The sequence below is a fragment of the Nicotiana tabacum genome, chromosome 3 (genome assembly GCF_000715075.1).
Source record: "Nicotiana tabacum cultivar K326 chromosome 3, ASM71507v2, whole genome shotgun sequence".
Taxonomy (NCBI): domain Eukaryota; kingdom Viridiplantae; phylum Streptophyta; class Magnoliopsida; order Solanales; family Solanaceae; genus Nicotiana; species Nicotiana tabacum.
In genome coordinates, this window is record NC_134082.1 from 194795018 (window position 1) to 194814699 (window position 19682).

At 39.8% G+C, this 19682-nt stretch overlaps 1 protein-coding gene across 1 annotated transcript; it reads right to left on the reverse strand.

The window, feature by feature from the left end:
- Positions 1 to 12799: 12799 nt before the first annotated feature.
- Positions 12800 to 18293, reverse strand: LOC107813088 (RNA pseudouridine synthase 6, chloroplastic). The gene is made up of 10 exons (XM_075250359.1): positions 17974 to 18293; positions 17136 to 17264; positions 16716 to 16970; positions 16554 to 16635; positions 16199 to 16314; positions 16013 to 16067; positions 15776 to 15887; positions 14875 to 15044; positions 14033 to 14382; positions 12800 to 13311 (listed from the first exon to the last, which is right to left on the reverse strand). The coding sequence occupies exons 1-9, from the start codon at positions 18231 to 18233 to the stop codon at positions 14110 to 14112; spliced, it is 1452 nt and encodes a 483-aa protein (XP_075106460.1). The 5' UTR covers positions 18234 to 18293; the 3' UTR covers positions 12800 to 13311; positions 14033 to 14109.
- Between the last annotated feature and the right edge of the window lie 1389 nt (positions 18294 to 19682).

Here is a 19682-nt window from a genome sequence, read left to right on the forward strand (position 1 = left end):
CGAGTGGTACTCGGGAGAGTGGTACTGCTCTTGTTGTGTCGCGAATTGTGACTCATGATGAGGCTGTCCTTGACCACTGGCCCATGCTTGACACATTTCGGTCATTTGCTGTTTCAATATTCTATTTTCCTCAACCATAGTAGACTTTTGTTGAACCCTCCGACCCTGAGTCTCTGGAGCACTTGTAACAGCTTCGACGTCAGTTATCATTTTTCCTTGGATCTTGTGTTGGCCGCTCACCACAAACCGACCCCCTCTACTTTCTTCACAATTCAAAACAGAACATGTTAGAATGGACTCAGTCGGTCCTTATTATTATCAATATATTTTTTTCCATCATTTTTTTTCGACTTTTTTTTCATTTTCTTCTCTCTTTTTTTCCATTTTTCTTTTCTTTTTCCATTTTTTTTTCTTTTGTCATAGTCGAATCTTATGGAGATTGCCTACGTATCGTGACCCCGCATGATTCAGACCTTGCGTATTTCGGACCAATAAAGATAAACAATACTAAACATTTGTTTTTCAATTTTCATATTAAAATAAACTGGGTTTCAAAGGTTTGAAAATGACCTACAACTCGAAAATCAAACAACCCACATATTCTAATCAAAAGATTTATAACCTCAAAACAAAAAGGCCAGCCTCCTTCCTCCGTTTGCTAATTTTAACCAAATGGTTGTTTTTGCAAACGTGGCCCCTTCCAACTTTCACATGAATTTTGAGGCCGGGGAGGATTATTTTATGACACTTTACCAACTTGTCCGTTCTTTTACGAAAATAGTCTTTCGGCAACTGAAAGATACTCTAAGGCTATTTCGGCAAGAACAGTTTAAGACGCGGTCGAAGCTGACTCTACTTATTTTTGACTAAAAATTCAAACGGTATTCACCTAACCGCTGACTCTTTGTTTTTTTTGTTTTTCAAAATTAAAAAAAACCTGGTGTTGCAAACACGGCCCTTCAGCGCCTCGGGGACGAAGATTTTTAAGGCTGAGTGGGTCAACTGGACCAAAATCCTAAAAAAATGACCCAAGGTGGCTGTTTATACAAAGTCAGCCTTCCGACGTCCCTTTCGGGAACATTCGACTATGTCTTGATAAAACAGCGTCACCCGACTTCTTTATGACAAAATTAAAATTTGACATATTTTTTTGTTTATTATTATTATTTATTTGTTTTCTGGCTTTTTAGCAAAAGGTGGGGTTGGACCCGATGAGGGTTGCCTACGTATCTCACATCCGGTAAGAATCAAACCCGCGTAGTTCGGGCAAATAAACTATTTTTGAGAAGACCTTTTTCCTTTTTCTATTTTTTCACAACAATCAAACAAACTATTATTTTCCATTCATAACAAACAAACAAACTAATAAAAAACATAAAACATTCCTTCTTTTTTCTTTTTTCAAAATTTCGGTAGAGTTTCGACACTACTTGGACATTGGTTTTTTTTTTCTAAAAATAAGTAGTTATATCTCTACACTGTTATTTTCTCCTCTTTTTCACGATTTTCTAATTTGTGGAAAATGATGACAACATACAAAATCTTTTTGAATTTTTCAATGCTCTTTTTTATTTATTATTATTTTGTTATTATTTTCAAAAATGTGGCATGGGGGACATAGAGAATTCCAAGACTTCTTGGATTCCACAAATGTTCCCCATGTGCTTTTTCCCAAAAATGAAGCGTGGGGGACATGGGGAATTCCAAGACTTCTTGTATTCCACAAATGGTCCCCATGTGCTTTTCCCAAAAATGAAGCATGGGGGACATAGGGGATTCCAAGACTTCTTGGATTCCACCAATGTTCCCCATGTGCTTTTCCCAAAAATGAAGCGTGGGGGACATGTGGAATACCAAGGCTTCTTGAATCCCACAATGTTCCCCATGTGCTTAATTAACATAATAGCATGCTTGTCTAAAAAATCGTGCAACTTTCTTATTTAACGTGATCAGCATGATAAGGAGTGCCCTTTGTCCTCAACTATTATTGGTCCGCCAAATGACCCATTCACCTTTGAATAAATACAACAGGTAGCACATAGGATGCCAAAAAATGGTCTATTATTTTCAGGTTGCTTGTCCTAGACGGACCCAACCCCTGTGTTGAGTCCCCTAAGTCAAATGCAATGTGATGCAAATAAGCGTTCCTACTAGGGATCCGGCATGAAGTCATGTTATTCTATGTTCAAAAACCTGGGTCGGTGATCTAGACAGTGTACCCGAGCGGACAACTCGAGTTGAGGAAGGAGCTCCTTTCCGGGAACCAAAAGGCCAGTCAGCTTGGAAACTTTCCGAGCCTATTTTATTTAGGGTATGACACTAACAGAATAGGGAGTCTCAACCAGTAAGCACATCCCCGGAGGTAAGAAGAGAAAGGTTTCGGCACAATTTATATACAGTTCAGATAATATCAAAGCGGTAAAAGCAGCATTTAGCACATTAGGCTCAAAATATGTAAAAATCAAATAAAGCCAAATATAATAATTTATCTAAGCTCGAATTTCTAACCCTGAATCAGTAGTTCTGGGTATATTCCCCAGCGGAGTCGCCAGAGCTGTCACACCTCTTTTTTCCGTACCCGCGAGGGTACAAGGAATTTTTCCAATTAAAGGACAATCGAAACGAGATTTATTTGTTTGTTTCAGAGTCACCACTTGGGAGGTTTTAGGGTGTCCCAAGTCACCAATTTTAATCCCGAATCGAGGAAAAGAATGACTCTATATTAAAGTCTGCGTACCAGAAATCCGGATAAGGAATTCTGTTAACCCGGAAGAAGGTGTTAGGCATTCCCGAGTTCCGTGGTTCTAGCATGGTCGCTCAACTGTTATATTCGGCTTGATTATCTGATTTTATACAAATATGAACTTATGTGCAAATTTTATCTTTTGACCGCTTTTATCATTTACTGTTATTTTTATCAAGAATTGCAACATCGTGGAAAACACACCTCGAACCATGTTACAATCAATGTACCCGTGGTTAGAGCTACGTTTCAACTCTGTTAAGATTGGGATTTGGGTCACATAAATGTGCACCCGAGTTTAGGAAGATAACATTATTAAATACGCGCCTAAAGCAACTAGCGTATCATCTACTTTGGATAGGACCGTGGAATTTTGCTAAACGGTCCATCCCGAAGTCTAAGAAATTTTAAAGTAAATATTTACTGAGGGCCCCGCAAATTTGTATTTTTATTTGGCGAGGCTCATCTCATTCTTATTTTTTAAAAGGAATTTGCAACGTCATGGACACGCATCTCGAACCACGTCACAATCAATGTACCCGTGATTAGAAACGCATCTCGATTCCGTTGAGATTTGGATTTAAGTCACATAAATGTGCACCCGAATTAAGGAAAGTAAATTATTCAACTAACGCGCCTAGAGCAATTGCGCGTTTACAACTTTGCGAGGGCCATAGAATTTGCTAAATGACACGCCTCGAATTCTAAGGATTAAAATACTAATTAAGTGAGGGCCATGCATTTTGAGATTTTATTTGGCACGACACACCTCAATTTTATTAAAGGAAAGGCATTCAACTAAGTGAATTACGGATATTCATTTTAAACCGTCTCGTATCATGCGATCGTGTACACAATTACAATAATAGATTGAAAATGCACCTAAGAGCATGCCAGCGATGTGAACTAACCGACTTGATTAAATTACATTGATAAAGACAATAAATTTTACAATATCCGAAAATTAAACATGAGTAAGCTTAATAAATTCTTTATTCAATACATAAACTTGACCCAAACCACGATTTCAATTAACTCCTATTCAAAAGATAAATGACGCCCTCATCAATCCAATTAAATGAAACAACCAAGGCTGAGAATTAACACAAATTTCATGCACTAACATTACTGCAGAACTTGAAGAACATCTACTATTACACAATTTTAAGCACATGCATTACTCTGCCAAAAGAGAACAATAGATACCCGATTCGTGACGAAATGGAGCTTCAAAATTAACAGCATGAAAAAAGAAGAAGGAAAGAACGGTACCTGTTAATGTGTTAAAGCAATAGTACATGGACAGAAATCGAGCAAACACTACAACCCAAGACTCAAAACAACTGACGCTTGAACCAAAGATGCCAGACAGATCTCAAATCGGAAACAAACAGCGACGATCTCAAACGGACCTCTCCCTGGCCAGAAATTGAATTCGAAAACTGTTTTGAAGAGCTGGAACTTTGAGCTCTCTGAATTCTTAACCTATAAGGGTAGTAAAAAATGAGTTTGCTTCTTGGTGTTAATGGTGGAACGCAACTGATTTTGGATGGCTTTCATGACTCATCAACTGTTGGTTTTGACGACGAACCGGACGGAAATGATGGTGGTCGCAGGGACTGTTTGGATTGAGGAAGGAGCAACTATGGAGGGTCGTTTGGGCAGTGGTCGATTGAGGATGCTCGCAGCAGCAGCAGTAGCGCAATGCAGGAAGGAGCAGCTGTTTGGATTGAGGCTGGACGACGCAATGCAGCAGCAGCAGTAGCGCTGCTCGCTGGTAAGGGACAGTAGAGTCGAGGGCAGTGATCGATGGAGGGAACTGGTAGCGAGCCTGTTCGGTGGTGGTGTTTTCGACGTGAGGGAGTGGGAGTCTCGCTGGTTCAGCTGGTGAGGAAGGAGCAGCTATGGAGGGTTTTGACAGTAGGGTTGCGGTTGGTTGACGGAGGTGGAAGGGTCGTTTGGTGGTGGTTCCGGCGTCGGGGGGGGGGACTGGTTTGGGTGAGGGTTTTGCTAGGGTTTTCTCTTTGTTTTTCAAAAGGAGGAAGAAGATGAATGAACAGTGCTAGCCTCTAATTTCCAAAATCCAAATCCCCCTCCTCCTGTGTTTTCCCCGTGCATTTGTAGCTCTTGCCAAGAAAAATGGACCCCACGTGTGTAGGGGTCCAAGATTTGTGTCCCCCATGCGCGGTGGGGTTCCCCGTGTACGGTGTTCCGTCTGTGTTCCCCACGCGTGTCCTCTATGTGTGGTGGACTCGGATTATTATGGGCTAGGTCCGAAAATTAGGCCTAAAAACGGGTAGTTTGAACCCGAATATTATTCTTTTGCCCGGACCCGAGAATAAGAACACGACGTTGCTCAACTAATCCTATGTAAGCAAAATAACTACCAAAATAAGACTAATATTTGAAATAAAACTATATCTTTTTTTTTTGATATTTTTTCAAGATTAAAATAGCTACAAAATATTAAATAAAACTATTTTTTGTAATTTTCGTTTTTATATAAAGATAAAATATAAAGTAATATTTTTTTATTTTTTCAAAATTAAAGTGACTGCAAATCATTAATAGAACTAATTGTTTTTGGTAATTTTTGAAATTATATAAAGTACAAAAGTAAGGCACAATTTTTTTTGTATTTTTCGAGTTTATGAGAAATACATAAACTAAAATTTATATATATATTTTTTGTAATTTTTTCTTTAGCGTCGAAATAAAGTAAAATAGTCAAAATAGCTATATTAGACCTAAATTACATATTTACGCTAAAAAGTGGAAATTCTCGGGGATGGTCAAAAATCACGCGTCTACACTAGTATAAATAATTTATTTTCCCATTTTTAGGTCATCAGTTGTATTTTACTTAGCTGTTGCGCTCATGAACAATGTTCCTTTACCATTTTGAGTAATTTTACAATAGTTTTAGCTTGTAATTAAATATTATGGATTTTTCTACATCTATTTCTTTATTTTCTCCCATTATCATGAGTAGCTAGACCCATGAGCTAGGGTTGTGGCACAACTCTAGTGTGGGTATTTGATAGGTCTTGTGTTTTAAAGCTTGAATGTCCATGGGTGTTTGATATTTGGACTAATTTATGGTTTTAAAGCTTGTGTTTTAAGCTTGAATGTTGACTTGGGCCCTTCTTGAGAAAGAGAGCCTAAGTCTAGAAAAATTAGTCCAACAAGGAATTGGGGCGTATTCAAGAGATTGATAACCCCAATTAACGGGTTAAACTTAGAGATAGTAATACCTGACTTGAACCTCAATTGCTTGCACAAATTATCATACCCAATTGGTCTTGGGGAAGTCAATTAGGGAAAAATCACTCAAACTAACGAGAGGTATAGAGTGAGTAGTATCGTGCAATAGTTATATCGTAATTCCCAACATAACAACCTAGCCTTGGACTCGAGAACCCGTCAAGTGTTCACCTAGGAGAAAGTCACTTCCCTAGTGCCTTTTAACTATTTAGATAGCCTTTCAAGTATCTTACTCTTAGCTTAACTTAGCTTAATTTAGCATCTTATTAGTATACATTTAGAAGTAATATCAAAACCAACTATGATTAGAAGTGCAATTAAGAGCAATTACGCATCTCCAATTTAGATAGAAACTCAATTCCCATTTCTAGCTCCATGTGAAAATCGATCCCGACCTTCTCGGGTAAAAGCTGTTTCGACCACTCTCGCTACTTTGTAGTAGTGTAGGGTTGGACTCAATCAGTGAACGCGAAGCGCTAGGGGCGTTACCCTTCGCGAACGCGACCTGGTTATCGCGAACGCGAAGGCCATTATGGTAGGGACCTGAGGGAGGGGGAAAATACTCTACACGAACGCGGCGATTGGCTCAAGAACGCGAAGGTCAGGGGGTGAACCTTCACGAACGCATACAGTACCTCGCGCATGCGAAGACTCTTCTAGCCAATACTTCGCGAACGCGAAGAAGGTCTGTCTAGCGAATTAAAAACAGAGGCAGAACGGGATATTTACCAAAATTTCATATCCCCTTCCCTAAAATCAGACCTTAGGCGATTTTTGAAGAGAAGTTTCAACACCAAATCATAGGTATGTGTTCTTAAACCCATTTCTTTCATTTTCCATCAACACCCATTAGATTTCTAGGCCTAAATCTTGTTCTTTAAGGGTAGAAATTAGGGATTTTAAAAGAATTGAGGATTTTACAAATTTGGGGATTTAGACCTCGATTTGGTGTCGGATTCCAAAACTAATTGCATATTTGAGATCATGGGTAAATGTGTGAACAGGTTTTGGTTTGCACCTCGAGTTTTGACCAAGCGGGCCTGGGGTCGGGTTTTGACTTTTTTGGAAGAATGTTGGGAAATCTATAATTTTTCATTTGAGTTGGTTTCTTTGGCGTTTTGGCTAGATTAATTGGACTGGAAGTGGAATCAAAAGGAAAAGCGGTATTTGATGCTTGAGTTTGGCCGTGGAATCCGAGGTAAGTGTTTGGTCTAAATTTAGCTTGAGGGAATAGGTGTTGTGTTTTAATTGCTATGTGTTAGTGTCGAGTATGATGTATAGGTGAAGTGACGAGTATCTATACGTTGGTATCAAGCATGCCCGTGAGTCTTATATTAAGATTGTTGTAATTTTATTATGTCTTGATCATGCTTAGATTGATGATTAGTACTATGGAACAAAACTTGTGATAAATTCTTGGTAATCGACCATTGTCGAGCATTGGTTCAAGTTGGGGATTATTTTGTGAAGTAACTGCTGAACTAGGTTGGTTATAGCTGATTCCCTTGCCGGGATGATATTGTTTTCTATTGTTGACTCCCTTGCCGGGACGGTATTGTTTCTATTGTTGATTCCCTTGCTGGGATGATATCATTATATTTGTTTGGGTGAGGAAGAGTGTAAAGCACGAAGGGTGATGCCGTCCATGAGATTGTGAGTGAGTGTTAATGCACGAAATATGATGTCGTGCCGATATTGTGAGTGTTAATGCATGGAGGGTGATGCCATGTCATATAAATGAAATTAAAAGCATGAAGGGTGATGTCGTGCCATGATTATCAGAGAGTAAAAGCACGAAGGGTGATGCCGTGTCGTTTCTGTTGATTTCTATGGTGAGGACGAGAGTAAAAGTACGAAGGGTGATGTCGTGCACTTGTTTCTGTTTTATTATTTCCATTGCTTCAAGTTTGATATTTAATTTGTCGATTTACTCTATCATTGTCATAACCTGATATCACCCTCAGCATGCTCCCCCTTTTCCCGTCTTATTATCTTTCCTTCTTGTTATTATTGCTTCTCGTATATGATTTAATTGCACAGGTTTATGTGGTTGTCGCATCCTAGCCTCATCACTACTTCGCCGAGGTTAGACTCAACACTTACTCAGTACATGAGGTCGGTTGTACTGATACTATACTCTGCACTCTTTTGTGCAAATCCCGGTATTGGACCCTACGAACCGGAGTTCGAGGTTGTTGCCTTCAGTCCAGTGGAGACTCGAGGTAGTCCTGCAGGCATCTGCAGGCCTTGGCGTCCCCTTCTATCATATTTCCATTATGTTTTTACTTATTTCAGAGACAGATGTACATTTTCCTTGTTCAGACCACTGTTTGTAGTATTTGTAGACAATCCGTGATATTGTGACACCAGTTTTGGGTAGAGTTTCACTATGGATTCATATTTATATTAAGTTAAATTATTAGATTTTTTTCCTCCGCACTTTATTCCGCTGTTTATGTTATGTTAATTTGTAAATTGTAAAAAGATAAAGTAAAAAGGTAAAATAATCAGTAACGTTGGCTTGCCTAGCGGGTTTAATGTTAGGCGCCATCATGATCCCGTCGGTGGGAAATCCGGGTCGTGACAAGTTGGTATCAGAGCTCTAGGTTGCTTAGGTCTCATAATTCATGGACAAGCTTAGTAGAGTCTGAGGGGTCGGTATAGAGACGTTTGTGCTTATCCCACAGAGGCTACAGAGTTTAGGTGTGGCTTCACATCTATTCTTCTCTGCCGTGCGATTTGATTTCTCAATGCTAATTGAACTTCTACTATGTTCTTTCGCAGATGGATAGAACACCTGCCTCTTCATCCGCTGATCAACAGCCCAAGCCCTCAATGGTAGCTCCTACAAAGGGTAGAGGCCGAGGCAGGGCTCAACCTAGAGCAGAAGCACCAGTGGCGGAGCCTCAGGTAGAGTTTGAGAAGGAGGCTCCAGGCCAGACCGTTCCAGTAGGGCCAGCTCAGGTCCCAGAGGGGTTCATCGCTACTCTGGTACTCCAGGATGCTCTGGTCCATCTAGTGGGTGTTATGTAGAGTATCGACCAGGCATGCTTACTTCCTGTAGCACCAGCCGTCTCTTAGGATGGGGGAGGAGCACAGACCCGCGCTACTCGCACTCCGGAGCAGATGGCTCCTCAGTTTCAGACTCCAGCAGCTCAGCCAGTTGGGGTAGTTTAGCCGGGTGTTGTGGCTCAGACCGCTGATGGAGCAGTTATGTCTGCTGATGCTTTGTGGAGGTTGGACAGGTTCACTAAGCTCTTCACTATTACCTATAGCGGTACATCTTCAGAGGATCCCCAGGACTATTTGGACAGTTGTCATGAGGTTCTACGGAACATGGGTATAGTGGAGACCAATGGGGCCGACTTTGCTGCGTTTCGTCTGTCAGGTTCCGCCAAGACTTGGTGGAGGGATTATTGTTTGGCTAAACTAGTTGGGTCGCCTGCTTTGACTTGGGACTAGTTTTCTCAGCTATTTCTGGAGAAGTTTCTTCCTATCACTCAGAGGGAGGACTATCGGAGGTATTTTGAGTGCCTCCAGCAGGGTTCTATGACCATCACTCACTACGAGACCAGATTCATTGCCTTGGCCCGTCATTCTCTTATCATACTTCTCATCGAGAGAGAGAGAGAGAGAGAGAGAGAGAGAGAGAGAGAGAGAGAGAGGGTGAGGAGGTTCATTGAGGGACTCACTCAGCCGATTCGATTGCATATGGCTAAGGAGACAGGGAGTGAGATTTTTTTCCAGGATGCAGCCAATGTGGCCAGACGAGTTGAGATGGTTCTATTGCAGGGGAGTGGTCAGGGGTCTAACAAGAGGCCCCGTCATTCTGGCAGGTTTAGTGGTGCCTCATCTGGAGGCAGGTATTTTTTTGGTAGGGGCCATCCTCCCAGGCCATTTCATTCAGCACTTCAGGCTTCTCACGGTGCTCCAGGTGGTCGTGGTTCTCATATGCAGTATTCTGATCAGTTGCCCTACAGTGCACCACCAACTCCTATCAGTGCACCGCCGCTCCAGAGTTTTCAGGGTGGTTACTCAGGCCATCAAGGTCAGTTTCAGGGTCAGCAGTCCCAGCAGCCGATGTCTTGTTATACTTGTGGCGATACGAGGCATATTGCTAGATTTTACCCTCGAGCTTCGAGTAGTTCTCAGCACCAGGGTTCTCGTACTATGGTTCCAGCACTGGGTGTTCCACCGCCCGCTCAGCCAGCTAGAGGTAGGGGTGAGGTGTTAGTGAGGTCAGACCGTTAGAGGTTGAGGTCAGGGCGTTAGAGGTGGAGGTCAGGAAGCTAAAGGTAGAGGTCGTCCTCGGGATGTAGTTCAGAGTGGTGGGGCCCAGCCCCGATGTTATGCTTTTCAGCTAGACCTGAGGCTGAGGCCTCCGATGTAGTTATCACATGTACGGTTTCAGTTTGCAGCAGGGATGCTTCAGTTCTATTTGATCAGAGTGGTGGGGCCCAGCCCCGATGTTATGCTTTCCAGCTAGACCTGAGGCTGAGGCCTCCGATGTAGTTATCACATGTACGGTTTCAGTTTGCAGCATGGATGCTTCAGTTCTATTTGATCCGGGGTCTACATATTCCTATGTGTCATCTTATTTTGCCCCTTATCTGGTTGTGCCTCATGATTCTTTGAGTACTCCTATATATGTGTCTATACGGGTGGGTGATTCTATTATTGTAGATCGAGTCTATCGCTCGTATGTGGTTATTATTGGGGGTCTTAAGACCCGTGTAGATCTCTTACTTCTAAGACCCTGAAAATGTAAGTTTATTAGAAGACAAAAGAAATACCAGTAGCATAATCTGGTTTATGCTGGTTTTCAGAAAGACAAGGCGGCATGATTGGAATTTCTTTGGATATCCAATGGTATGAACCTTACAGCAATTCCTCAGAAGATATAGCCGCAACTCAGAGAGCTCGATCATTCTACGTCAATTGGTAAGCCTTCTTTATCAGTAGGACAGTTCTACAGTCTGGTTTCGTGGGCATCAGAGCAGAAAATAATGCTCTTTGACTGAATACCCCTTTGCAAGTTTTTAGACCCTATTATTTTAGGAAGATATCCTAAAGAAATGGTAGAAATTCTGGGATCTAATCTGCCAGACTTTTCAGCGAATGATTTGAGCAAGTTGAGTTACGGTCTAGATTTCATTGGCATCAATTATTATATGGCTAGATATATCAAAGATTGCTTATATTCTGCTTGTGAACATGGAAAAACTTGGTCAGAGGGTTCCTATTTTGTTCCTACAGAAAAAAACGGTGTCTACATTGGGTAACCTGTATGTTTTCGTCTTTAATACTTTAGTATTCCTCATCTTTTAATTCACTCTGCATACTATTACTAACACTTTGTACATTTGTGATAGCCCAGCCCGTGTCCGCTTTGGGCCTAGGCCCGCACGGCTTTAAAACGCGTCACTAAGGTCTAAGACTTGTTAACTTATATACCCAACATCCTCTTGTGTTTTGCCGATGTGGGACTCTGTCTAAAGTCTGGAGTGTTACATACACCCCCTCTTATGGACTCAGCATACTCGCTGAGGTTTGCTTCACCGCATGGGATTCGCCTAGACTCAACACTGAGGTTTGCCCCGCCTAACCAGGATTTGCCTAAATTCAGTTGAACTCTGACCCACCATCGGTATGGCTGACACAAGAGTGGCTATGATACCATCTGTAACAGCCCAGCCCGCTAGTGATATTGTCCGTTTGGGCCTAGGTCCGCACGGCTTTAAAATGCGTCACTAGGATCTAAGGCTTGTTAACTTATATACCCAGCATCCTCTTGTGTTTTGCTGATGTGGGATTGTCTAAAGTTTGGGGTGTTACAACATTGCTAAAATTCTTTCTTTTTTTCCAAACTTTTAAATGAATGAGACTGAAGTCGACTGGCTCTTTCTGTACCCACAGGGGATGAAAAAGATTGTGATGTACATGAAGGACAGATTCAATAATACTCCAACGGTTATCACCGAAAATGGTAAGATAAAAAATTAAAAAAAAACTCACATTCTTGTCACTTAGAAGCGAGATGCAGTTTATCAACCAATAACTTGAAGGAGATGCAATTTGATCTGTTGAGATGCAACTAATGACATAATTGGCAATGTTGCAGATTTATTGAGAACGAAATTCGGAATCCTTCAATAACGGATACCTTGAACGATGTTCATAGAGTGAACTACATAAATAGCTACTTAAATTCATTGGCAAATGCAATCAGGGAAGGTGCAGACGTAAGGGGGTACTTTGTTTGGTCCCTTCTCGACAACTTTGAGTGGCTAGAAGGATATAGCGTAAGATTTGGACTTCACTATGTCAACTTTACAAATCTCGAGAGAACTCCAAAATTATCAGCCACCAGGTATAAAGAGCTCATGTATAACTTTCACACACAGCTTGAAACACATACTGCCCAGAAATAGCGGAAGAAGACAATGCACATATGGAGGCTTGTAAAGAAGATTTTCATTTTAGGTCTCTGTCGTTGGAGGGCAGCTGGAAATCAAACTATAACTGTTCAGCCTGATCCCTGCCTTCATATTGCAAAAGTCAAGCTCAAGCTTAACCCTTGTATTCACTCTAATGGAACTGTAATCACGTAAAGGAGATTTATTGATTTTGCAGAAATATTCTGTTGAAAGCTGAGTTCTCTCCATTTTTTTCCCTTTCTTCTGTTAGGATTCAACTTAATGTTCCAATATTCTACCAAATGGGTGTAAACTCCTACTTGTTTTCAAAGTTAAAACTCTTATAAATGAGCTCATGATTAAAAACTTCAGCAGATAGGATGTTAAAGTTATATATTCAACAAGCATATCCTGTTATAACAAACTCACTGACACTGTTTCATAAACTTCAATTACTACTTCGTACTGAAGTCTGAACATTGATTGGATCAAGCATGACAGCAGATCGTATTTGCATTCCTCAAAATAAAAACTGGCTAAGCCCCAAGATTCAGTGAGTAGTATTACCAGTGAAGGATAAAAAGGGTATGGGCCTGCTATATTTATGACATGCTTTACTACTATAGTAAGATTCGCCGTTGCACTGAGGGATTTGTCAAGGGAAGACTAGCATATGTGCAAATCATTGCTTCAGAAACTCTGAGAGTAGGGCAACATGCAACACACCTTCAATTAATGACCCAAATATATGCTGGTGAATTCCTCTTCAACGTCCTGATATTTCACCCACCAAATCATAGCTCAAGACTATTGCACAACTACACACTGTAATTCAGTAAGTGAGCCTTTTCCTTGCAGCTCATAGTATGATCCTAGCACTGGCAATTGCTGTGATATATAAAGAAGTGAATATCAGCTATAAACACAAACAGAAAGTCTGTGTGGATGTTAAGAATTAAGATAGCACACTGTAGTCATTTAAGGAAAAACACCAAATGAAAGATGAACAATACTTCTACAGAAAAGTGGTAACTCAATTCTTTTATTTACATATGAAAACAAATCCAATAACTTTAACATCGCAAGATTACAGCCTAGCCATGCATGTGTCATGCAAATGCATTGAATTTTCACACCTGAGAAGTCAGCAAGCTAAAGAGGAAAATCCTACTAATATGTTCCTATTGCATGAGTCTATAATCTAAGATCTTGCCTCTCCCCTCAAACACCCCTCTTCCTTCTCTTCTAGCTTTCTCACAAGAGAGAGTGAAGCACAAGAGATTTAACCATCAGAGAGGAAGGGGAACTTCGCCTGAGCTGAGGGTCCATCGAAAACAACTTGTCTACCTGCACAAGGTAGGGGTAAGGTATGTGTACACACTACCCTCCCTAGACCCCACTTGTGGGATTACACTAGGTTTGTTGTTGAGAGGAAGGGGAATTTCAACAGGTTAGATGGCAGAGGTTGAATCTTACCAAAATCTAAAGCAAATTCATGGACCGGAAAAGTTCCCAAAACCCCTTAAGCGTAGAAGCTACTCTCTAGTTTACCATGGTTCTCAAATGAAACTTATGCTTTATAGTGATTGATAAATAAAGAAGCTCTTACCTTATGCGGAAGAAGTTTGTCCATCCTGCCACGTTATTCTGATGAAGCAAGGATTAAACATTAGCACAAGCTTTTATCTACCTCCACCAGGGTGATCTGGCCTCATAACAGTGCTCGCCGTCGTCCCATGAAATCTGGCATGCCTGAAGACCTATAGCAACACTAGGTTCTTTACCATGTTGTGCGATCCACTCATCTATTGCAAGTGATTTATCATTTTCGTTTGTATATTTTTTTTTGTTCTTCCCAAGTGGGTTACTCCCAGGACTGACCATTTCAGCAATTGCAGCTGGCATATACATCGCGTCACCCACCACTGGTGCACTACAGGCAGCTAACTGTGCTCGAATCTGCAAATTATGACCATATATCATCAGAATCAGTGATTCCCAAGGCATAGATTATCAAAGAAACACCATTTTGAGAAAATCACTGCTTTGGTTCCCTTTCAAATCTTCATTGTTTCGAGATCACAAAAACCAGAGATGAACTTTTAACAATAACTATCATTCATAAACCAGTTTATGCATGATTAAATAGTTTAACCATGTTCTCTCTCTCTCTCTCTCTCACACACACACACACACTCAAAAAAAAAAATTAATGCAGACTCCTCTTTAGACCTGTAAAACAACGAGTATAATATACTTTTCTTACCAGGTAACCTGATTTGAGATATTAGGCCTTTTCACTGTCTAATACTTGCAGGAATAAAACCTGATCATAAGCAGGTGAAAAAACTTGCACTTGCAATCACTCAACTTTGAAACATCAAACTTGAAAAATCCTTTGAACAGAAGGAACTAATACATGAGGGGAGCAGGAAAATGGAATTTAAATACCTGATGCGTCCGACCAGTTAGAAGGTTGATTTGGCACTCATATGCAAAGTCTTTCAAAGGCCATCCACAGTCCTCAATGTTGTATGTGCTCTCAATTTCACTCCTAGGCCAGGCTACCTTCTTGCATTCTAAAACCTCAAGTTGGCACAAATACCATCCTTTCACAAAATCTGCAAAGCATAGATGCCAGGGGAAAAACATGAGCACTATTTTGGAAAGAACACCCAACTCCTTATGGCAAACATTAGTATCATGGGTTGTTCCTAGATGGTGTGACATGGAGATGTACATATAACATATGATCCTTTCGATGGCAGCTGTTTTGGGCTATAGAAAAGAGAAGATTGTGGATAGCCACTAGCATAGCAACATCTGATTAGTTATTTGGATTTGATACTTATTTTTCCTCACCTTTCATCCACCTTAGAAATCTCAAGTATTAGTATTATCAAGTTTTATCTAATTGTGATTCTCTAGGGACCTTGTCATACGCTTTCTCCAGCAGTGTTATCAAAGGCGTGCTTAAGCCCCGACGCGAGGCTCAAAACGTGTTGACCGCTTCGCGTCGCTTAGCGGGCGCTTCAGTATTATCATCAAGGCTCTAAGGCATAATTCTCCTTTCCAATGAGCGTAATACTGAAGAGGCGATACTAAACAATTGATATTTCACTTTATCATTATTTTTCTTCAATTTTTTTGTCCATATTTGTTATTCATGCTTTATCATTATTAGTCTTGGACTACACATACATATTTGTATGTTTTCTCCTTTGCGCCTTTCTTCATTAAAACCCACGCTTTATTTTGCGCTTAAAGCCCCTACGGACCTTAGAGCTTTTTGCGCTTTTCTCCTTTGATAACACTCATGGCACTTTCAATCTTTAGTAGCTTACTTGCTTACCTTCAGAAACAAGTCTTGGGGCCATATTAATAGGACGCATGTAGTGTGTAAGTATTCCGAACGGCACAGGAGCAGCAGCCAGCGCAAGATAAAGCTTTTTGACCTTCTTCTCCTGCCAGATAATAGATGAAGTTATTGAAAATGCCTAATGGTAAACTCCACAAAGGACCTCCATGGGAAGGACACTGGAGGTTGTTATTCCCTAAATATCAAATCTTTTGTACAGGCGAGTCTCACCCTGATTTTTCCATGAAATACGGAACAGTACTCCTTGCTTCGAGCTAGCACAACGCTGCACAAATTAGAAATCATGACAGAATCCCTTTTTTTTCAATAAGTAAGAAATCATGACATGCTATTTCACCTCTATGTTTGAACTTTGAAAAAGAAATTTATGTATGATAAATACAGCCAAAATGATACCATCCTTCAGTGCAATTGTCAATCTGATGGGTAGTCTGCAGTGGAGCTGAAAATCCTAATGCTCTAGTAGCAAATGTAGCACAACTTTCTTCAATGTTATCTGTAGTTCCTCCTACCTGAGTTTTAAGTAGTCAGTATCCAAAAGAGTTAGCTTATTGGTAAAGGAAAAAGAAAAATAATAACCTAGTACAACACAAAATTAGTAGTAAAAACTAAAAGCTGAAGATATAATGAGACGCAGACCAATGTAAGTTAGAAATAATTTTCTTGACAGAAATGTCCATTAGAAAATATCAGGTATATAAGAATTTTGATCAACGGAGAAGAATATATTTAATTAAGCATTTTTACTCACAGATGTACCAGCAGGTTTGTCCAGAATAACATAGTCGTCGGTTACAGCAATAATACGAGATTTCCAGTCAATTTCATAGCACCTAATCATATCAAATTACAACATTACCCTCTCGCTAACAAAAAGTCATGAGCTAAAGTAAGAAGACAGTTCAGTAGTTACCTTGGAAAGCGTTTAGGGTGTACATGCACCCGCAAATAAGTTCCAGTTTCAACAATCTCATCAGCACGAGTTATACGGAAAGTCTTCTGAGCTTCACGTACAGTTTTTCCTTTGATTGAAGTTCGCTTTCTCAGAACTGATGGATCTGTAACTTCTTCATACACTTTAATTTGCTCAGCAGTGGCAGTCGGAGGTGGCTTAGGACATACAAGCGCATAATACACAGCCCCAAACTGTATAAGATCTTCCACATATCTTAATGATAAAAAACATTGGACAAGATATCACTTAACTGATCCAAGATAACTATCACTCAACACATCAGTGATCACTCCTCGGGGTGTATATTAGATATTAGAATATGTAGGAACATAACAAGTTAAAGAAGAACAGGACACTAAAGAAAAGATAGAAATTTACAATGGAGGAAGATCCAAAGCTTTACTAATATAGTCTAGAACAGGCCCTTCTTTTGTGACGACAAGATGCTCGACTCTTGGTGGGCTATTCTGCAAGGGGCATGGCAGCAAGCGTCCATACATAAGATGGCTGAAAAGGTGAAATCAGAACAAATAGTTCAAAAAGATCAGTGAAACAAATCATAGGAATCAAAATGGACACTAGCCTTGCGAGAGTTGATGAAATCAGACACATATCTCTGCCCCATCAAACAAAATTGTTAGTCGCATTTACAAACTTAAAATTACAGTTGCAATACACCAACAATTGAAGCTTCCTGCTCTTGTTTAACCTTTTTAATCTATGTAGCCAACAATTGAAGAAACCATTTTGCACCTAATGACCAGATATGACAAATTCGGGGCACACATACATGAGCAGCACTATTGCTGTCCACTCCACTGCCCCTATCAAGGGAAACCAACACATATGAAAAGGGGATGCAAAAGTTTCCACATACAAATGCGTTTCTTGTTCAAGTTCTACAAATAAATCCGGATAAGAATATGTTTTGTGCATATAGTACAATTAGACCTTTTTTCTTTAACTTTATATACCTAGTTAGCTGGTTACACAATGATTTGAAGAAAAAAAGTTTTGAACTGTTTTAAAATTACTCCACTACATCCAGAAGCTTAAGCTATTAGAGAGGATGTGAGACTAATCTAATCAAGAACATCTTTTATGCAATTAAATACAGTGAACAAAATAGTCTAACTATGATAAATTAAATACAGAGCAGGACATTCGAACTTGTCCAGTAGTTTAACAAATACAAGAATGAAAAAACACGAATTACCCATTTGAGGAAACAGTGTGAGAAGGTGAATTGACATCAGACAAAGCAGTGGACTGACAGCTGAAGCCTCTGCTGCAAGAAGAAAAGACCAAGTCTTGGTATTGATTCTTGTTCTTGAGGAGGCGGCTACGACTTGAGGCTAATGTATGCAACAGAGTAACAGGGGAAACAAACCCATTTCGCCAATTGGGTGTCCATATTCGAGAAGCAATCAAACAGTTGGTGAATATTGGAGTTAAACTGGCAGTGGCAAATGTCATGGTCTTTGTGGTTCTTGGAGGTTTAAGGTTGATAGGTGAGAGAGAGCGAGCGAGAGTTTTAAGTTTTTAACTGAAGTACAAGATTTTGAGACAAATAGATTTGGAAATTGCCATTTGATCTTTGTATTTTTGGGAAATTATATTCAAGTCCCTTAACTTTTCGTGATGCACAAGGAAGTACAAATACTAGGAGTACAAGCTAAGATGAGAACATTTAGCAAGAAGAACTCTTAACACTTGAATTGGTCAAGTGACCTCCCATTTTCTTTTTTAATTTCTTTTGGATTAGAAAATGGTTAAATGAATAAGTTCGGGTGGATGAGGCCTTTTTAATATTTAAAAAAATTGTAAGTCACCTATAAGTTTTGAAAAACATTACCTCTCTCTCCATTTTCCTCCCAATTTCTCTCTCATCTCTCTGCTCTCTCTTCTCTCTGTCACTCAACCCCAGTTTCCGGCAGGAAAAGACAAGAATCAAGTTTTGATTTTGGGTGAAATTATCGCTATAGACTAAACAAGCATTGTATTAAAGCTCAGAACGCATTAATTTTGGTAACTTTTAATTTCTTCTTTTTTCGTTTCTTACACATTTGATTTCAGGTTTTGTAGTGTGATTCGTTCATGTGCATGTTCAAGACCGATTGAGTTGTGTATAATCATATCTTATATGGCGTGGGTAGTTATATTTGCTTCTTGGACTACCTTTGTGCTCTGTATTTTAGAATTTCATCGTAACTGACGACCTAATGTTTATTGATAAACTTGTAATCGATTCTTTTCTGATCATAGATGTTTGCTGTAATTTGGGCTTATTTTTCTTATTCTGATCATAAGTTTAAAATTATTAAATGGGACATTGCATATTTGCACGAAGGTAATATGAAGAGGAACCGGTTGCTAAGAAGCATATTCCTTTGACAAAGAAAGCAATTGCACAGCCTTCAAAGCCTTCAAACAACAAAGGAAATGTAGAAAAAAATCATCGCCAAGTAAGCAATTGTTGAGCCTTCAAAAATAGCTACTAGAAAACAAAATGTAAATACTTCTAAAGCTTCTCCTAGTGAAGGAAATGTTGAGATTTCTAAGCATGATAGGAAAAAAAAGAACAAAAGAGCCATTAAATTCTATCGGTAAAAAAGAACAAGATCAAGGTCTAGATTAGTTGGCGAGGACATACCTGTTAGCAAAAAAAATTATTTTAAGGAGGTTAGCATTAGAGGGTGTTGATGAGGACGAGGAAGAATACTTGGACATAAATGCAGCAATATCTCAAATGGAAGAACATGTTTCTAAAAAAATAATTGTCGAAGAAGAAAAGGATAGTGATGATGAAGCTTTAAGTGGGGAGGTTGATGAAAATGGTGATGATTCCGCTCAGAAGGTTGATAAAGATGCTGAAGAAGAAGAAAAAAGAAGATGTAGCAGAAGAAGAAGATGATGAAGATGATG

Excerpts from the sequence above, each read along its gene's own strand:
- LOC107813088 (XM_075250359.1), bottom strand. The coding sequence starts at position 18,233 with ATGACATTTGCCACTGCCAGTTTAACTCCAATATTCACCAACTGTTTG. Across the intron at positions 16,971-17,135 it reads GCTTTGGATCTTCCTCCATT|ATATGTGGAAGATCTTATAC; the intron begins GTAAATTTCTAT and ends TTTATCATTAAG. Across the intron at positions 16,068-16,198 it reads GACAATTGCACTGAAGGATG|CGTTGTGCTAGCTCGAAGCA; the intron begins GTATCATTTTGG and ends TAATTTGTGCAG.